Source organism: Suncus etruscus, chromosome 6 (genome assembly GCF_024139225.1).
Source record: "Suncus etruscus isolate mSunEtr1 chromosome 6, mSunEtr1.pri.cur, whole genome shotgun sequence".
Classification (NCBI taxonomy): domain Eukaryota; kingdom Metazoa; phylum Chordata; class Mammalia; order Eulipotyphla; family Soricidae; genus Suncus; species Suncus etruscus.
The window spans coordinates 7,137,959-7,156,555 of record NC_064853.1 but is presented as its reverse complement, the minus strand read 5'-3'; the positions used below and the strand labels follow the sequence as shown (position 1 = coordinate 7,156,555).

At 51.9% G+C, this 18,597-nt stretch overlaps 1 protein-coding gene across 1 annotated transcript in view; it reads right to left on the bottom strand.

Moving 5' to 3' along the window:
- Window positions 1-5,740: 5,740 nt before the first annotated feature.
- TNFRSF8 (TNF receptor superfamily member 8) overlaps window positions 5,741-18,597 on the bottom strand; it is a 28,856-nt gene continuing 15,999 nt past the window's right edge. The window contains exons 10-16 of the mRNA XM_049775443.1: window positions 17,094-17,243; window positions 16,342-16,405; window positions 16,107-16,219; window positions 13,808-13,909; window positions 11,178-11,203; window positions 6,702-6,915; window positions 5,741-5,985 (exon numbers count right to left, since the gene is read on the bottom strand). Coding sequence (XP_049631400.1) covers window positions 5,741-5,985; window positions 6,702-6,915; window positions 11,178-11,203; window positions 13,808-13,909; window positions 16,107-16,219; window positions 16,342-16,405; window positions 17,094-17,243 — 914 coding nt within the window. The remainder of the gene's footprint in view (window positions 5,986-6,701; window positions 6,916-11,177; window positions 11,204-13,807; window positions 13,910-16,106; window positions 16,220-16,341; window positions 16,406-17,093; window positions 17,244-18,597) is intronic.

Genomic DNA, 18,597 nt, shown 5'->3' with positions numbered 1-18,597 from the left:
GCCAGGCAAGCTCCCTTCCCTCTGTCCAATCAGGCAGAGTCTTTCATGTTTTATCAGCTGTTTTATAACTGACAGTCATGGTCAGTTCTCACCTACGTGGAACTGAGAGTCTGCTGAAGAGACCAGTCCACCTCCAACCTACACAGCTCACATTTCCTGCTTAACCCGCCTAAGAGATGAATCCTGAGAGATGGATTCAGGCTGTGAAATGACCCCAGTGCTTCTCGAATCCAACGGAGGCAGTAGTGGCAGAGTACACAGGGAATCGGTGCCTATTTGATCAATCTTCATCTTCATGTTCCAACCAGGAAAACTCCAGAGCCTATCTCAGGAACAGGCTGAGTGTTCTAGAACCTTCTAGAACCTTCCCCTAACCTTTTCCTTCTGTCCCTGCTCTGCTTTGTTCTGTGGTCCTCAAGACCCCAGGGATGATTTCCTGATGGTTAAGTGAAGAATGAGAAGTGGTTGATCTGCAGAGCCCCTTCCCTGTGCCCAAAAGCTCAGAACCACAGAACATGTGATGAGGGCAGGTCCGAGCACCAGCTGGGTTGATCCCAGGCATTAAGCTATGGGGTACTTCGCCCCATAGAGCCACTAGGTAAGGAGATTGTTTCAGGCCAAAGTCCTAGAGCTCCAGCTGACTCAGGCAAAGTTCAGAGCCTCTCAATGCCTCTTGGCAGCCTGAGAGAGTGAAGATGTGGGTCTGAGCCAGTTGAGGACTTTAATCAGAAAGTCAAGGTTGGAGCCATAGTAAAAAGTGGGGAAGGCACTTGTTTCACCTGGGCCAACCAGGGTTCAATCTCCAGGAACCCAAATGGTCCCCTGAGTCTCGCCAGGAATGATTCCTGAATGCAGAGTAAACCCTAAATGTCTCCAGGTGTGACACAATAAAAGAAAAATAAGACTAGGTGTGTGTGTGTGTGTGTGTGTGTGTGTGTGTGTTTGTGTGCGCACAAATATCTGCTTTTTATCTTCCTGTGAACTATCCTCTGCCCTTTGGTAGCCCCAAGTCTTTAACCCCCCTTTTCCTTTTCCATCTGTCAATCAGTGCCATTGCGATTGACTAGCTCTGGGTTTTTGTTTGTTTGGTTGGTTGGTTTTGGATTTTGGGTCACACCCAGTGGTGCTCAGGGGTTACTCCTGGCTCTGCGCTCAGAAATCGCTCCTGGCAGGCTCAGGGAACTATATCGAATGCCGGGATTCGAACCACCATCTATTCTGAGTCAGCTTTGTGCAAGGCAAACACCTTACCGCTGTGCTATCTTTCGGCCCCTGACTCTGGGTTTTGTTTTAAATTTTGTTTTTATTTTTGCCACACCTGATGCAGCTTAAGGTTTTGTTTTGTTTTGTTTTTTCACACCTGGCAGCACTCAGGGATTACTCCTGGCTCTATGCTCAGAAATCGCTCCTGGCAGGCTCGGGGGACCATATGGGATGCCAGGGATCAAACCCGGGTCAACTGCATGCAAGGCAAATGCTCTACCACTATGCTATCTCTCTGGCCCTCCTTAGGGTTTATCTGTGCTCACGATCACTCCTGGCGAACATGGGAAATCATATAAAGACTTCAGGAATCAAACTTCAGGGCTGGCTGTGTGCAAAGCTCTTGCCCTACCCGCGATCCTAGGACTCCAGCCCTCATCTGAGATTTTCTGTTCATAGCTCTATGATCAGACATGCCCCCCCCCCCGTGGTGCTTGGGGGACTATATGCAGAATTAGGGATCAAGCCCTGGACAACTCCTTTCCCCCTGTGTTGTCTCCCCTGCTTTCTGTTAATGTCGTGTGTGACAATCCTCAGACCAGTCGAGACCCCTGGGAAGGGACAAGGGCTCCCCACTGCCATCTTACTGCTCACAGGACATCAGCGGCAAAGGTTTAGAGTAAGAACATAAAGTCAGACCCCAAGACCAAGGCACAGCAAACACAGGTCTCTTTATCTCATTTTATATTTTTGTTTTGGAACCATACCTACATTACTCTGGGCTTCCTGAAGCCTGAATATTTGAAAACAGGAATGATGTGTCTCCACTGACCCAATCCCAATCACCCCCAGTCTGCTCCCAAATCTGAACTTTCCCAAACAGACCAACAGGGGGTGTGTTCCCCTTCGGCCTGGTAGATAGGGGAAATCATTTTGGAGTGGGGTGGGGTCATGGTGACAGGGGCAGTAAATGTGGGGTGAAGACTTGATCTACCCTATAAAGAGAAACTCTCCTTGTCTCCGGAGGCTACACTGACAAGTTCTGGCCTAGTGGACCTAGTGGATGTTTTCGAGCAACAGTTCAAGTGTCTACCGGCTGTGTTATTGCTCTAGTCCAGTGATGGCTAACTTTTTTGAGCCCGAGTGCTCAAACTGCCGCACAAAACCAAAGAATTTCCTCAAAAGTGCCAGCTCATCAATTAAACCTTAATAACAAGATTTTAGTATCTAAATACTATGCAGCACGTGCCGCATATCTTAGTTGCGGACCTTCCTGCATGCTAGCTATAAGGCCTTCAAGTGCCACCGCCGGCACTAGAGACTAGAACTGGAGTCTAGTCTGTTTGTTTTGCTTTTTGGGCCACACCTGGCGGTGATCGGGGGTTACTCCTGGCTCTGCATTCAGAAATCACTCCTGAATGTTCAGGGAACCATATGGGATGCCAAGGATCAAACCCAGGCTGGCTGTGTGCAAGCTCAAACTCTTGAACTTCTTCCCCAAGGCTTGCAGGAGTTAAAAATCAGGCATCCCCACCTCTACCAGGAAAAGAGATTAAAGACACAAGAAAAGGGTTGGAACTGGGAAAGAAAAACAGGACGTTTGCCCAGACTATAAGTCATGAGGACTCACTGAAGAACAGCAAGATATCAGCCCAGATCATAAGTCATAAGATACCAACTGGCCTGTTTTCAGGGTTGAAGGAAAATTTGCAAACTAACTTTATTTTTTTTGTTTGTTTGTTTTTGGGCCGCACCTGGGGGCATTCAGGGTTTACTCCTGGCTCTGCACTCAGAAATCGCTCCTGGCAGGCACGGGGGATCATATAGGATGATGGGGATCAAACCACCATCTATTCTGGATCGGCCGTGTGCAAGGTAAATGCCCTATTGCTGTGCTATTGCTCCAGCCCAACCAAACTTTTTTTAAAGTTATAAAAATTTTTATACATTTTTTACAGAAACTTTTTTTTTGCAAACTTATGTACAAACTAAGGGCACCTCTACAAGTACCTTTTCCAGCCCCTCCACTCTTTTCCTGCCAGATGTGAGCCATAGAATTCTGCTGCAGGTTTCTGGCGGAACGATTCTGGCAGCCTCTGCGGAGATGGTCAGACGTCACCCAGAAGTGCCCCAGATCCCAGTAAAGACCCCCATTGACCAAATTTATCTTTGTCTCTATCTCTTCTATCCCGCCATCATTTTCCTCCTTCATAGGGTTAAGGTCGACACCCCCATCCCTCAAACCTGGACTCTGTGACCACCTGACCAACAAGAAGAGTCAATAGTGTTGCCATGCTCACTCATGCCCAGGAGTTTCCACTTGCTGTCACATTTGGGCTGTCATGACTTGGGAACTTGGTGGCCATGCAGGAAGGGACTTGGACCTCTAGCTGGGCACCCCCAAGCTCAGAATCATGTTCTCCAGGCCAGCTGGGGGGCAGCCCTTACCAAGGCCAGTCCAGACACAGCTTTGGAGTAAAATACAGACCCTGGAGCTCGGGGTCCAGACCTCAGGGCCACCCTGCTGGGTTCCACAGTGCTGAAATAATACATGATGTTCTGGGGGAGCTCCAGGATCCCCGAAGTCCCCCTGTCCCAAATCAAATAAACATGAGCTGGCCCTGCTGGGGTTCCAGTACATGATACGTCCACTACCAAGTGCCTCAGAAAACATCATCGCTGCCAGGGACCAAAGAAACAGTACAGCGGGTAAGATCTTGCCTTGCATGCAACCCATGTGGGTTCGATCCCTTGCACTGCCAAGTGTGGCCCCAAACCCAGAAAGCAGTGCAAGACCTCAGGGGCCCTGAATAGTCTGGCTTGGTCTCAGTTGTCCACTGTCAAGTCACTTGGAGCTCAAAGGACACCTCCTCAGAGAAGCCCTCGGAGAATTCTGGCTGGAGCTGACCCTCTCTCTCACTCAGGCTCTGGGCTGGTTGCTGATACAGCCTCTACACAACTGGACTTGGTTTCTGGAAGGCGGCTGGGAAGAAGGGATGAGGTCTCAGCAGCAAAGAACCTTCTGGAATGTGGCTGGAAATTCCCAAAGAGCAGACCTGTCCCCGTGCCTCAGTGACAGTCTGATGACAGCAGTCAATTTTATAGCTGTGGGGCCCAGAGAGTTAGCACAGTGGCATTTGCCTTGCAAGCAGCTGATACAGGACCAAAAGGTGGTTGGTTCGAATCCCGGTGTCCCATATGGACCCCGTGCCTGGCAGGAGCTATTTCTGAGCAGACAGCCAGGAGTAACCCCTGAGCATCGCTGGGTGTGGCCCAAAATCCAAAAAAAAATAAAAATAAAAAATATTTTACAACTGTGGCTGGAGGGGTTCTCGGGGCATCGCACACAGCAAGCAGGACAGGGGCACAGTTCGGGTTCAGGGGGATTCTTGGTTCCGGAGCCACAACCTCGTGCTCAGGGACCATCCCCGGTTCGGTGGTGAATGTTGAAAGCATGTGCGGAAGTGCACACTCTGGCCTCTAGCAGCTGGAGTCGGGGTGCACACAACACCCCACGCACCTCCCTCCACCTGCCAAAAACTGGAATTTCTGTACCCCCCATGACCTCCCCCTCCCCCCTGGGCTCTAGAGAGTGACCTTGGTCTCTTCTGAGGTTCCTGAGGCCTCGCCCACTCTCCAGAGGCAGTGAGGAAACTGCACCTTCCTGCCCTTAGCTGACCAGAAGCCTAGAGGCCTCCAGCCCCTAGACACCCACCCAAGCACCCTGCCACCCACTCGGAGGGAGGTTCAGGTGGGCTCAGAGCACTTCTCCAAAATTCTAGGTCCAAGATTCCTACCCTTTCCAGCAGTCCAGGGTGCAGTGGAGGAGCAAAAAAAGTCTGCAAGGAAACTGGGGGTCTCCACCCCCATAGTCTGCTCCAGACTCACAGAAGTGGGTAGGGCATTCACTGTTGGGGTGGGGTCCTCACAGGACCCAGAGAGGCCCAGAGTTGCCCTTCCTGGGAAGCGGGTGAGGATTCTGGGCAGAGCAAGTGGCTAGAAGGGCAGATCCCAACTGTCACTGAAGCTGCTGAGGTTCAGGGTGGGGGGCCCCCAGATCCCTGCTGTGGGGACTGCTGGGGTCACGCTGAGATCAGTCAATGGACTCAATCCCTGGACCCACTGGGGCAGATCAGAGAGATGCTGGTGGCCTTAAGAGGATCCCTCTGGGCCCAAACAGGCTGGAAATGGGCTGTGCATTGGTCCCATTCATGTGACTGAGTGGGGTGTCAACTGACTATACCCCACTTCTCCCAGTCCTGGGACCCCATAGAAATGAACAAGCCCTGAGTCAGTCGCCAGGCTGACCTTGAAGAAAGGGCATCACCCTGGGGTTCAGGGGCAAAGAAGAGGTGAGGCCAGGCTTGTGGGATACAGTCAGCTGGAGGACCCCGAGGACGCTCTGTGTCCATCTGCCCAGCTGACCCAAATCCAAGGCCTGGGTCTTTGTTCTCCTGAGGGGTGCACCCCCAGGGCTGCTCGGGGTCCAGCGTTGACTGCTGACAGGGCCGCTGCCTTCTCGCCCGCCCAGGCCAGGTCAGTCCCCAGAAGCGGGTGTGGGCAGTGGGTGCAACTTCCCTTCCTCCTCCACAGAGAACATGAGGTCCCCACCGCTGCTCTGGGGAGGCTCCGTCTCCTGCTCTGGGTAATGGGAGGCACTGTCCACCTCCAGGTCTTCCTGCAACTCCGGCTCCACCAGCACAGCCGGACTCCGGGTCTCGGGTACCTCGGTCTTCACAGACCCCACAATTACAGTGTCCGCCTTCATGATATATATCTTCTCTGGAAGGTCAAAAGGCAAGCAAGTGAGGAGGAAGCTAAGAGGCAGGGAAGGGGGGACCAGAGGAGGGGATGGTCCCTTCTCCAGTCATTTGGGCCCAATTTGGGGACTGAGCTGGAGGCTATGTTATGTGGACAAGTCACGGGTTTGTGAGTCCTGTAGACACAGAATGTTGTCCCACTCTGCAAAAGACAATTGAGACCCAGGGGACCACTGACTGGTAAAGGAGAAGGGACCCTGCATGGTCAGAACACGAAGTCAGAAAGTGGTTACCATGGGAGGACAGTACAGCGGCTTTGCACATGGCCAACCCAGGTTCGATCCCCACAGGATCCACTGAGCCTGCCAGGAGTGATTTCTGAGCACAGAGCAAGAAGGAACCCCTGAGCACTGCCAGGTGTGGCCCAAAAACAAACAAACAAAAAAAAAATAGAAAGAAAGTGGGAGCCATGATTGACATGTCTCCCTGAACCCCTTCGGGGAGAGGATAACAGGGGGCTTGATACCTGGTGCTCTCCACCACCACCCTACCTCATCAATAGCTGGATAGGGACTCTGAGTCATAAACTTCCACTTCACAGCAGTCCCAGCTGAGGTATAAAGGAAGCTAAGGGAACCGAGGACCCCTACTCCTCCCTCCCTGCACCCTGCAGTCAACAGTCACTTTAGTTCCCCATCAGGACTCTGCCCACAAGAGCACCCCGACCTGCAGACTCACCGATCCTGTTGTTGGTGTGTTCCGATGCCCCACGGGGCTCGGGAACATCCCAGAAGGCCGAGGGGTTTCGGGCTGTGCTGGCATCCAGCAAGGGAAGGTTCTCGGGGCAAGAGGTTGTATTGGTGGGTGGGGGGCAGGTCTCTGCGGTGGGGGCACTCAGTAGCATGGCATCCTCTGTAACAGCTTCAGCCACCATTGTGATCTTCTCTAGCTCCTGCAGCACAGAGGCAAGGCACTCATGTCCGAGTTCCATGTACCCCCATTTAGGGCTGCAAGCTCCGTCTTTCCATCTAATGGAAGCCAGTGCATCTACCTTCCTGTTTGAAAACACACACACACACACACACACACACACACACACACACACACACACGCTCACCTTCAAAGAACACCAAATTCCCAGGAATAGTTTTGAGGACAGCATTCTGAGGAACCATCTTGCTTTTTTGTTTGTTTTGGTTTTTTTTGGGGGGGTCACATTCAGCAGTTCTCCTGCTCTGCACTCAGAAATTGCTCCTGGCAGATAAGGGGGACCATATGGGATGCCAGGAATTGAACTGTCAGTCCTGGGTCAGCCACATGCCAGGCAAATGCCCTACCACTGTGCTATTTATCCAGCCCCTCACCTGCAACTATTCTTAAAATTAAGGACAGAAGGGGCCGGGAAGGTGGCGCTAGAGGTAAGGTGTCTGCCTTGCGAGCGCTAGCGTAGGACAGACCACGGTTCGATCCCCCAGCGTCCCATATGGTCCCCCCAAGACAGGAGCATTTTCTGAGCGCATAGCCAGAAGTAACCTCTGAGCGTCAAACAGGTGTGGCCCAAAAACGAAAAAAAAAAAAAATTAAGGACAGAAGTTCCTGAGCAATAGCACAGCTGGGAGGGCATTTGCTTTGTGCACAGTCAACCTGGGTTCAATACTGGTTTGACTCTGGCATCCAATATAATGCCCCAAGTCTGCCAGAGTGATCCCTCAGAACAGCCAGGAGTCACCCCTGGACATAGACAGGTATAGCCCAGAAATAAAAACATGGGGGCCAAAGCAGTGGCTCAAGCAGTAAGGAGTCTGACTTGAACATGCTAGCCTAGGACAGATTGCAGTTCGATTCCCCGGCATCCCATATGGTCCCACAAGCCTGGTGCGATTTCTGAGCACATAGCCAAGAGTAACCCCTGAGTGTCACTGGGTGTGGCCCAAAAACAAAAACAAAAACAAAACAAAAAAAACATGGACAGGGGCCAGAGCAATAGTACAGTGAGTAGTACATTTGCCTTGCATGCAGCCGACCCTGGCTCAATTCCCGGCATCCCATATGGTCCCCTGAGCCTGTCCAGGTTCCATGTACCCCCATTTAGAGCTGCAAGCTCCATCTTTCCATCTGATGGAAGCCAGTGCATCTACCTTCCTGTGTGAAAGCACACACACACATACACACACACTCCTGAGCCTGCCAGGAGTGATTCCTGAGTGCAAAGCCAGGAGTATCCCCAACGTGGGGGAGGGTCCACACAGGGCTGAAGTGATAGTACAAGGGAGAGGGCACTTGCTTTGCACAAGGCAGACAGGGGTTCAATCTCCAGAATCCCATGTGATCTCCTGAGCCCACCAGGAGTGATGCCTGCAGTAGAGGAATAAGCCCTGAGCACTGATGGGTGTGGATCAAAAAGGGGAAAAAAATACCCACTAAGGACAATAGCCAACAACACTACAGTGTGTGCTTAGGGTGTTAATCTTCAACACCTCCCCCATTTTTTTGTTTTTGTTTTTTTTGGGCCACACCCGGCAGTGCTCAGGGGTTACTCCTGGCTGTCTGCTCAGAAATAGCTCCTGGCAGGCACGGGGGACCATATGGGACACCGGGATTTGAACCAACCACCTTTGGTCCTGGATCGGCTGCTTGCAAGGCAAACGCCGCTGTGCTATCTCTCCGGGCCCAACACCTCCCCCATTTTACAGACCAGGAAACTGAGGCACAGAGGAGTCAAGGGACTGGCCAGGCGCATTGGGAAGAGTCTGGGCCAGTCTTTAAACATGGCACTACGGGGCCAGAGAGATAGGTAGGGTGTTTGCCTTGCACACAGCTGATCCAGGACAGATGGTGGTTCGAATCCCAGCATCCCATATGGTCCCCCATGCCTGCCAGGAGTGATTTCTGAGTGCACAGCCAGGCATAACCCCTGAGTACCGCTGGGTGTGACCCAAAACCAACCAACCAAACAAACAAACAAAAAACTTGGCACTGGGACCAGATCCATACTGCAAAGCACAGGCCCTGCCATGCAGAATTTAGCCTGTGTGAGGACATGGAGTGCCTGGAAGTAGCCTGGGCTTCAGAGGGCGGCTCCTCTCTCTTTCCCACATTCAAAAGCAAGGAACCCGCCACAAAACACCTGAGGGTCAGGATCGAAGAGAGAGGCCGGGCTTAGGGCACTTAAACAACAGCTCCAATCCCTACCACTGCCTATGGTCCCCCGAGCACCAGCATGAGTGAGCACAGAGAAAGGAGTACCTCTGAGCACTATGGCCCCCCAACGAAACCAACATTAATCTGCAGTCTTCAGAACAGGCCCAGACTGCAGCCCGGAAAGCCCAGAAAGCAGCCAGGACCCTTCAAACCTTCAGGAGACTCTTAATCCAAAGGATAACTCACTTTCTCCTTTTTCAAATTTTTGTTTGTTTGGTTGGTTGTTACCCTTTCCCCAATTTCCTGCCTATCTCACCTGGAAAGGGAAACCCTCTCATAGCTGGGAGGGGTCTGTGGTTGGTAATTTAAGAGGTTGCTTAGGGGTAGGGAGAAACCAAAGCAGCAGGAAGAGAGACTCTGGAGGAAGGAAATCCTAGATACAGGTTGGGTACAGAAAGTCTGGTTGGCTTAGAGGCCATGTGAAAAATATGCACATGGCAGTTAGAGCCTTGTAATAAAATTTTATGTCTTCTGCAACTTCATCTGAAACTTCATTTCCTCGTCATCACCCTGATACCTACAGACCTACCAGGCTTTAGGGGCTGCAGGCGCCCAGCTGGGCCAAGAAAGGCCTCACCATCCATCCATCCACCATCAGGACTTTATAATTAAGAATTAATACAACAGTTGGTTTTGGTTTTTGGGTCACACCCAGCTATTCTCAGGAGTTTCTCATGGCTCTGCACTCAGAAATCACTCATGGCAAGCTCGTGGGACCATATGGGATGCCGGGGATCGAACCCAGGACTGTCATGGGTTGGCTGTGTGCCAGGCAAATGCCCTACCGCTGTGCTACTGCTTTGGTCCCTCCTTTTTCAAATTTTGGAACCACACCTGTCTCCTATTCAGGATTACTCCCAGTTCTGTGCTCAGGGGTTGCTCCTTGTGGTACTCAGGGAACCTTGCAATGCCGGAGGGCATCTGCTAAGTGGGTGCTTGGGCCTGTAGGCCATTGTCCCCACCCCAGAAAGGGCTTGTTGAACTATGACCACCCAGGCACATGGGTCAAAAGATGCTGGAGTTGCTGACAAACTTGTTATTTGCTATTTGCTTTTTTGTATTTTATTTTGATTTGGGGCCATACCCAGTGATGCTCAGGGGTTAGTCCTGGCTCTATGCTAGAAATTACGCCTGGCAGTGCCTGGGGATCCAAGTGGGGTGCTAGGGATCCAATCCAGGTTGGCTGCATGCAAGGCAAGCACCTTGCCTTACCAAAGTGTATGATATAGCTCCAGCCCTGTGTTGTTCTTTTTTGTGGGGGCACACCCAGCAATGCTCAGGGCTTACTTCTGGCTCTGCACTCAGGGGTCAATCCCGGCAGGGCTCAGGGCCCATATGGGATGCTGGGGATCCAACCCAGGTTAGCTGCATGCAAGGCAAGTGCATTACCCACTGTACTATTTTTCTGGCCCAAATAACTTTTGGGGGGGACATTCCAGATTGTAACAGTAGCTAGTCAGACTCTGGCATCAGAACATGATTCCTTTGTGGTCATTTTAAGGGATGCTGGGGATAGAACCCAAGTAGGCTGCGTGCAAGGCAAACACCCTATCCACTGTGCTATCCTTCCCCCATGCCCCCCCCCTGTGATCTTTAACTAGGAAAAGAACCCAGTCAGTGGGTTGGGTCAGCGGGTATTGCCTGCTCAGCCCTGCACCCACACACACAGATACTCTGGGTCCAAGAAGTGTTCTAAGAAGTGCACAAAGCCAAACTCAGATCCTAGAGGCAGAAGAAAACATCTCCAGTCAGGGCCTTTGGTTTCTTTGTTTTTTCAGGGCAGCTGTGACAACAAGCAGAGGTGCACACAGGGCCCCAGGCACAGTTAAGTATGGAGTTATGACATCTGGGGACAGTCCTTAGTGCTGGTGACCCCAGGGGAACTAAGGAGAAATGGGCACAGGCTCCTGCTCAGGGCACTGTGGGCGAATGCTCCTGACCTCCACACAGAGGGGAGGACACTCCTGCTTCCCCAGAACTAGTGCTAGGAGTGTTTGTATGTGGGGGACTCACCATAGGGTTCCTTCCAGGTCCAGAATCTGCAGAGAAAGAAGAGGGACTTTGGTACAGAGGGTTGGGTGGCCATCAGTTCCTGCCCCCTCAGAAATTGATGGCCTATCAGACCCTGCAGCTGCAAGTAGTGAGTGGGGCCAGCATTCACCCCAAGAAAGAGAAGGAACCCCACTTAATCTAGGTCACCCCAACCTTGTCTGACAACCCACAAGACTGAGGACTAGGAGGCCAGAGTGATAGCACAGTGGGTAGGGCTTGCTTTGCACATCCACAACCTAGGTTCAATCCCCGAGACAAAAGATGCCCCCCACCCCCGGCCTGCTAGGAGTAATTCCTGAGAACAGAGGCAGGAGTATTCCCTGAGTATTGTCCAGTGTGGCCCCTCAACAAAAATGAAACAAAATACAAAACCTCCATCCACTTGCAGGAAAGTGGGTACAGCAGGGGGTTGGGGGTGGTCCCTGAGCACTGGGAGAAAGGGAGGCAACCCCCAAGTCTTCTACTGAGGTAGCCTATTGCCAGAGGGCACACTTGGCCCCAGAAATCCACACCAGAACCATCTCTGACTTCAGTGCATGGGGTGCCAGGCTCCCCCATTCCAGCTGAAACCTCACAAGATACAGCTGACAACCACACACAGGCTGGCGGCCAGAGCCACCATGGGGTGCCAGGCTCCCCCATACACCATGTCAGTGCCCAGAAATTTGGGGTTGTGTTCAAGAGCACAAAGGAGGGAGGGTCAACTGAGCCAAGAGTCTTGGAGGTACAGCCCTAGACTGGTCCTCCCTGGCTGCTGCTGGCTGGTGCAGGAGCCCCTTCCTGAGCGCCCTGCAACATGCCAGGTCACTGTTGACCCACACTCCTGTTCTGGACAGTGTCAAGTTGGTGATTTTCTTTCTTTTCTTTTTTTTTTTTTTTTTTTTTTTTTTTTTTTTTTTGGTTTTTGGGCCATACCCGGCATTGCTCAGGGGTTACTCCTGGCTGTCTGCTCAGAAATAGCTCCTGGCAGGCACGGGGGACCATATGGGACACTGGGATTCGAACCAACCACCTTTGGTCCTGGATCAGCTGCTTGCAATGCAAATGCCACTGTGCTATCTCTCTGGGCCCAAGTTGGTGATTTTCAACCCTCCACACCTGTCAGGAATCACTGAAAACCACCTGGACCCCAATCTGAGAGGAATGAGGGCTATTTTTGTTTGTTTATTTCTGTTTTTTTGGGCCATACCCAGTGGTGCTCAGGGATTACACTTGGCTCTACACTCAGAAATCACTCCTAGCAGGCTCAGGAGACCATATAGGGTGCCAGGAATTAAACCTAGGTCTGTTCCGGGTTGGCCATGTGCAAGGCAAACGTCCTACCACTATGCTATCTCTCCGGCCTACATCTGAATTGTAACAAAGAGCCAACTAAGGGCTGAATCTCTGCATGTCAGAAGGAGAAACTTAGCTGGTCATGGAGCCTGTAGGTGGGGACCCAGGTTTCAGCCCCCAACCCCAGATCCAACAGCTCCAGTTGGGGAAGGTGGGAAGGAGAAACTGGAAGGAGCAGGGAGAGGGGCAAAAGGGAGCAGCAAGAAACGTCTTTGGAGGGTGGGCAGCATAGGAGAGATACCCCCAATGAGATGTACTCTGATAGATGTACCCGAGAGGAGACGAACCCTGTAGGTGTACCTATCTGAGACCCGCCCATTCCTGGGAGGGGTCTTGAAATAGGTAGATAAACCTTTAAGCGAGGGGATTAGGCCCGTTTGCCCTGCTGGGCTCGCTGGCTTTTGGGGTCTCTGCGTTCTGGTCTTCGACCAGCATGAAGCCCAAAGGGAAGATGGCTGAAAGGAGTTAAGATGCAGGGCTAGTGAAGTATGGCTGTGCTTGAAAGGTTATGATAGAAACCACACATGTGGTGGATAGGGTATAAATAAAGTTGATGCTTCCTAATGCCTGTCTCTGAATGAGTGATTCGGCCATTCACCTGGGCCTGGAACCCACCGGCTGGATGGGGGTTGCGGAGCCATGTGGCCTGGAATGGCATCCACCTCCATCCAGCTCCATCGTTAATTATTTAATGCTACAGAACCCCAAGAGGAGATGTACCCTGAGAAGAGACATACCCAGAGAGATGAACCCTGAGAAGAGATGAACCCCAAGAGAAGATGTACCCTGAGAGGAGATGTACCCCAAGAGGAGACATAACCTGAGAAGAGACATACTCCAAGAGAAAACCCTGAGAGGACAAACCCCCAAGAGATGCTTCCTGACAGATATACCCCCAAAGGAGACAAACTCCAAGAGGAGATGTACCCTGAAAGGAGACGAACCCCTAAGGCGATGTACCCTGAGAGGAGACATACCTTGAGAGATGAACCCTGAAAGGAGACAAATCCTGAAAGGAGACATACCCCAAGAGGAGATGAACCCCGAGGGAAAAGGAACACTGAGAGATGAAACCCAAGAGGAGATGAACCCTAAGAGGTCACTTACCTCCAAGAGGAGACAAACCCCTGAAATGCAGCCGGGGCCGCAGGGGCTGGGCCGGGGCGCACTTGAGCAGCTCTGGAAGCAGAGCAAGGTGAGTTTCATGCACTGGGGTAACACCCAGACCCACCCTCAGGGACTTTGAGGTCACTCACTGTGTCTGAGCCATGTGCCGCAGGCCCAATGGCGGTTGCACAGAATGAGGGAGATGGTTCCGCCTGCCAGGATCAGCACCACGAGCAGCCAGATCACAGGGCCTAGAACACAGGAAAGCTGCACACCCCTGAAAGGACACCCAGTCTCTCCCACACAGGGTGTCTCTCCCTTCCTGACATAGGCACCCATCTTCCTGACACTGGGACCCCTCAATCCCAGTATCAGCACAGAGCTGGGGTCCCTGTGCAGCTCTACAGGCTGCTACTTTCTGCTTTTCCTCCACTAGGGTGACAGGACTGGAACCCAAAACTGGAGCTCTGAGTGACATCCTGGACCACATCCCTGCCCTGCAACTCAGGGGTAGGCAAAACATTTCCAGAGGGAGAGTAACAGTTTCTGAGGGGCTGTGAGGAAGAGGAGGGGAGGCTGCAAAGAACATAGTCTGGGCTGGTAAGGAAGGCGGCGTGTGATGGGGTGCACTGGAAAGAGGGTGGGCCTGAGCCGGAAGTGGGGGTGTTTTATATATGAAAGTCTTTTGGAGCTGGTGGTAGTCTGAGAGGGACTGGACATCCGAGCTTGTGGCCTCTTTTTGATGCTGCTCTGTGTGTGGATTATTGGCTGCGGATTTATATCACCAAGATCTTTTCCCCTCCAAGGGGATAGGGCAATGGGAATCAATTTCCCATTCTGGGAGCTCTCTGAGGAACAACAACAGAGGTGGGCATGGCTGTGGGGTGGAATGAGGCATGGGCACCCCCATCCTGAAGCACCATGCAAGAAGAAATCTCCAGGGGCCAGAGTGATAGCACAGCAGTAGGGTGTTTGCCTTGCATACAGCCAACCTGGGATGGACCCAGGTTCAATCCCCGGCATCCCACATGGTACCCCAAGTCTGCCAGGAGCGATTTCTGAGTGCAGAGCCAGGAGAAACCCCTGAGCACTGCCAGGCATGGCTCCTCCCCTAAAAAGAAGGAATCTCCTACAAAAACCCGCTCAGCAAGTGCTCTTTGAATGAGTGAACCAATCCTCTATACACCAATCTTTGTTTTGCAAATGATTGAAACTGAGGTTCATAGAGGCTGAAGGAAGTTCCTAGGGTTCCCATCAGAATCAGGGTTCAGGCAGGCCAGGGTGTGTGATGTCTTGGGACTAACTGCATCTCCCTTCCCCTTCCCTTGTGAGGTGTTTGTGGAAAGGGAGGAAGGAGGTAGCACCTTGGGGAAGTTCTGGGGTCTGCCTTAACTCTTGCTCTCCATCTTTCATTGTATTTTGCTTCTGTCCAGGAGTCTGAAATTCACTTGGTATAATTTAACAAATAATTGAATAAGTAAATGAATAAGTAAATGCCACCTAAGGCCGCCTCTTCAATGGCAAGGAGCTCAGGAAAGTCCAGGGACCAGACTCAGAGCCGGAGCAATCCTGTCACCTTGTGTCCAACACTAGAACTTCAAGCTCCAGGATGCATCGAGAGGACACCCCCTCGGGATGTGGGCCCACCGCTGGGCTAAGTGTCACTGAACCCAGGTGAACCACTGGGCTCAGAGGAACTCAGAAACCATCCAGGTCACTTTCTGAGTAGTGATGTGGGTTCAGGGTCAGGGGGAGAATGAAGGAGGCTTGTGCCAGAGTAATAGCACAGTTGGGGAGGACATTTGTCTTGCTAACAGCTGACTTGGGTTCAATCCCCAGCATCCCACATGGTACCCCAAGTCTGCCAGGAGCGATTTCTGAGTGCAGAGCCAGGAGAAACCCCTGAGCACTGCCAGGCATGGCTCCTCCCCTAAAAAGAAGGAATCTCCTACAAAAACCCGCTCAGCAAGTGCTCTTTGAATGAGTGAACCAATCCTTCTATATACCAGTCTTTGTTTTGCAAATGAGAGAAACTGAGGTTCATAGAGGCTGAAGGAAGTTCCTAGGGTTCCCATCAGAATCAGGGTCCAGGCAGGCCAGGGTGTGTGATGTCTTGGGACTAACTGCATCTCCCTTCTCCTTCCCTTATGAGGTGTTTGTGGAAAGGGACGAAGGAGGTAGCACCTTGGGGAAGTTCTGGGGTCCCATAGGGTCCCCTGAACCCACAGGAATTATTTTTGAGAGCAGAGCCAGGAGTAACCCCTGAGCACTGCCAGGTGTGGCCCTAAAATTAAAACTGGAAAAAAAAAAAAAAAGAATGAAGGAGGGCCCCTTAGCACATGGCAGAGCCTGAATTCTAGTCTGGGAGGAACTATCCTGGAGCCTGGCCTGCCCCACCCCCTTTTTGGGAGGAGAAACCACATCTAGGCCACAAGCAAGTGATTTTACCTGCAGTGAAAACAGATTTTTCCACTGAGTAAGAGGTGGAGATGTTGCTGTTGTCCCCTTCATGCACCTTACTGGTCTGGGAGTTGACAAGGGGGCTCAGAGAGGGGGTGACACTGTGGGAGAGAAGCCAGAGGTAACACGAGTCCTGATGGAGCAAAACTGGGGGGAGCAGCATAGAGCTGAACATGCAGATATCAAAAGAAACTGGCCCCACTGGAACCCTAGGAGAAATCACCTGGAGAGCATCCAGTCCTTTGGGTGCAGGGATGGTCTATGTGTGCCGTTCCTTTCAGCTGTGTCTGTTGGGGGAAGCAATCTCAGATTCAGCACCATGAAGGGTCACAGAGGTCACAGGATAAACTGGATCAAATGCCCCCCCCCCACTTCCATCCACTTGGGATGGAGCCAAGAGCGGAGCCAACAGTGAGCAAAGATCACCCAGGGTGAAAGAACAGCGGGGAAGTCACAGCATTAAATATGGCTGACCCGGGTTCAATCCCCTGCACCCCAAAGAGTCCCCCATGCCAGTTTTTTATTTATTTATTTTTTATTTTGGTTTTTGGGCCACACCTGGAAGGGCTCAGGGCTGACTCCTAAATCTGTGTTCAGGGATTACTCCTGGCAGGCTAAGAGGACCATATGAGGTACCAGGGATTAAACTGGGGAGAGCTGTGTATAAGACAAGAACCCTCCCCAATGTACTATGTCTCTGGACCCTTCTCCCGCCTCCTAGAATGCAGCTGAAGCCCTTCATATGCCCATGAAACTGCCTCTCCCTTAGTCAAGGGTGATGCCCTGGGCACTCTGGCCCTTGCCAGTCCCCTGAGCGGGTAGCATCTCTCCACACCTCTCAGTCATGGTCTCATGTCCATAGACTCTCCATGCCACACTGCCCCAACCATGAACTCAGGAAGCAGAATCCCACATGGTCACCTACCTGGGAGGTAAGGAGGATAAAACCAGGCCCCAGAGGTGATAGGCACTTACCCTGAAGTGTAGGGGTGGGCAGGTAGTTGGGGTCGGGGATGCAGCGAGCACAAGAGTTGGCGGCTGATGTAACACAGATCAGGCCAGGACGGCAGGTGCAGACCCGGGAGGCATTCCAGAGACAGGGGGTCTTCTCCACGAGGTCTTTGTCTGGGTGCAGATAGGGGGCCTTAGCCTAAGAACAACCCCCCAGATGTGTCTTCCAGAACCTCTGATCACTGTACTAAGTACACGGGGCAGGGAAACCACACTTCTATCCAGCACCAGAGCACATGGGAGGAGCCAGTCTTGTCAGCATGGGTTGACTTTGGTCCTACGCATCTGAGATGATGTGATAGACCCTATATATGTCCCCCAAGCTGGAACCTCAGGGGACAGAAGCTTCCAGAGAACAAGCAGGGAGAACAAAGGGACTCAGACCTGGCTGATTCCTCACAATGGTGAAAGGCCCAGGGCTGGCCATGAGCCAAGCACAGGCCTTTCCTGGATGCTCCCTAGAACTACAGGGCCCAGGGGCCGGCGAGGTGGCGCTAGAGGTAGGGTGTCTGCCTTACAAGCGCTAGCCAAGGAAGGACTGCGGTTCGATCCCTCAGCGTCCCATATGGTCCCTCCCAAGCCAGGGGCAATTTCTGAGCGCATAGCCAGGGGTAACCCCTGAGCATCAAATGGGTGTGACCCAAAAACCAAAAAAAAAAAAAAAAAAAAAAAAAAGAACTACAGGGCCCCTTGGATACCCCAGGAATGACACCTAGGCTTAGATTGAGGGGTATCCTTGGCACTTCTAGGAGTGACCCCCAAACAAGCAACAAAATACAAAAAATCAGAGTCTAACCTACAGTCAAGGAGAGTGTTTGCTTTGCATGTGGCCAACCTGGCATGGCAAAAACAAAGCTAAAAGAAAAACACCGGGGGCCGAAGAGATAGCATGGAGGTAAGGCGTTTGCCTTTCATGCAGGTCATCGGTTCGAATCCCGGCACCCCATATGGTCTCCCGTGCCTGCCAGGAGCAATTTCTGAGCCTGGAGCCAGGAATAACCCCTGAGCACTGCCGGGTGCGACCCAAAAGCCAAAAAAAAAAAAAAAAAAAAAAAGAAAAACACCAAAATTAACAGCTTAAAATAAAATCAGGCCAGAGAGTGAGCTCAGCAGGCCTAGTGCAGACATTGCATATAGGAGGCCCAGGCTCATTACTTGGTCCCCTATGCACTGTCCAGAGAGACCCCAGAACAGCATCATAAGTAGTCTGGAGCAAGGTCAGATGTGGTCCCCATACCACCCTTTCCAAGAAATAAAAATAATACAATAATCTAGGGGTTATAGAAGAGAAACACTTTGAGCATGACTGTATCATGGATATTTGGCAACAGTCTGCACATTCTATTACAGGTGAAAATCAAAACCTTTGAGAATCCCTAGGGATCTGCATGGCCAGGGGCAGCCTCTCAACTTTCCTTGCCTCATGGGGCCTTGGGAAACTGGGCTGGAGAGTGGCCTTCCCCAGGAT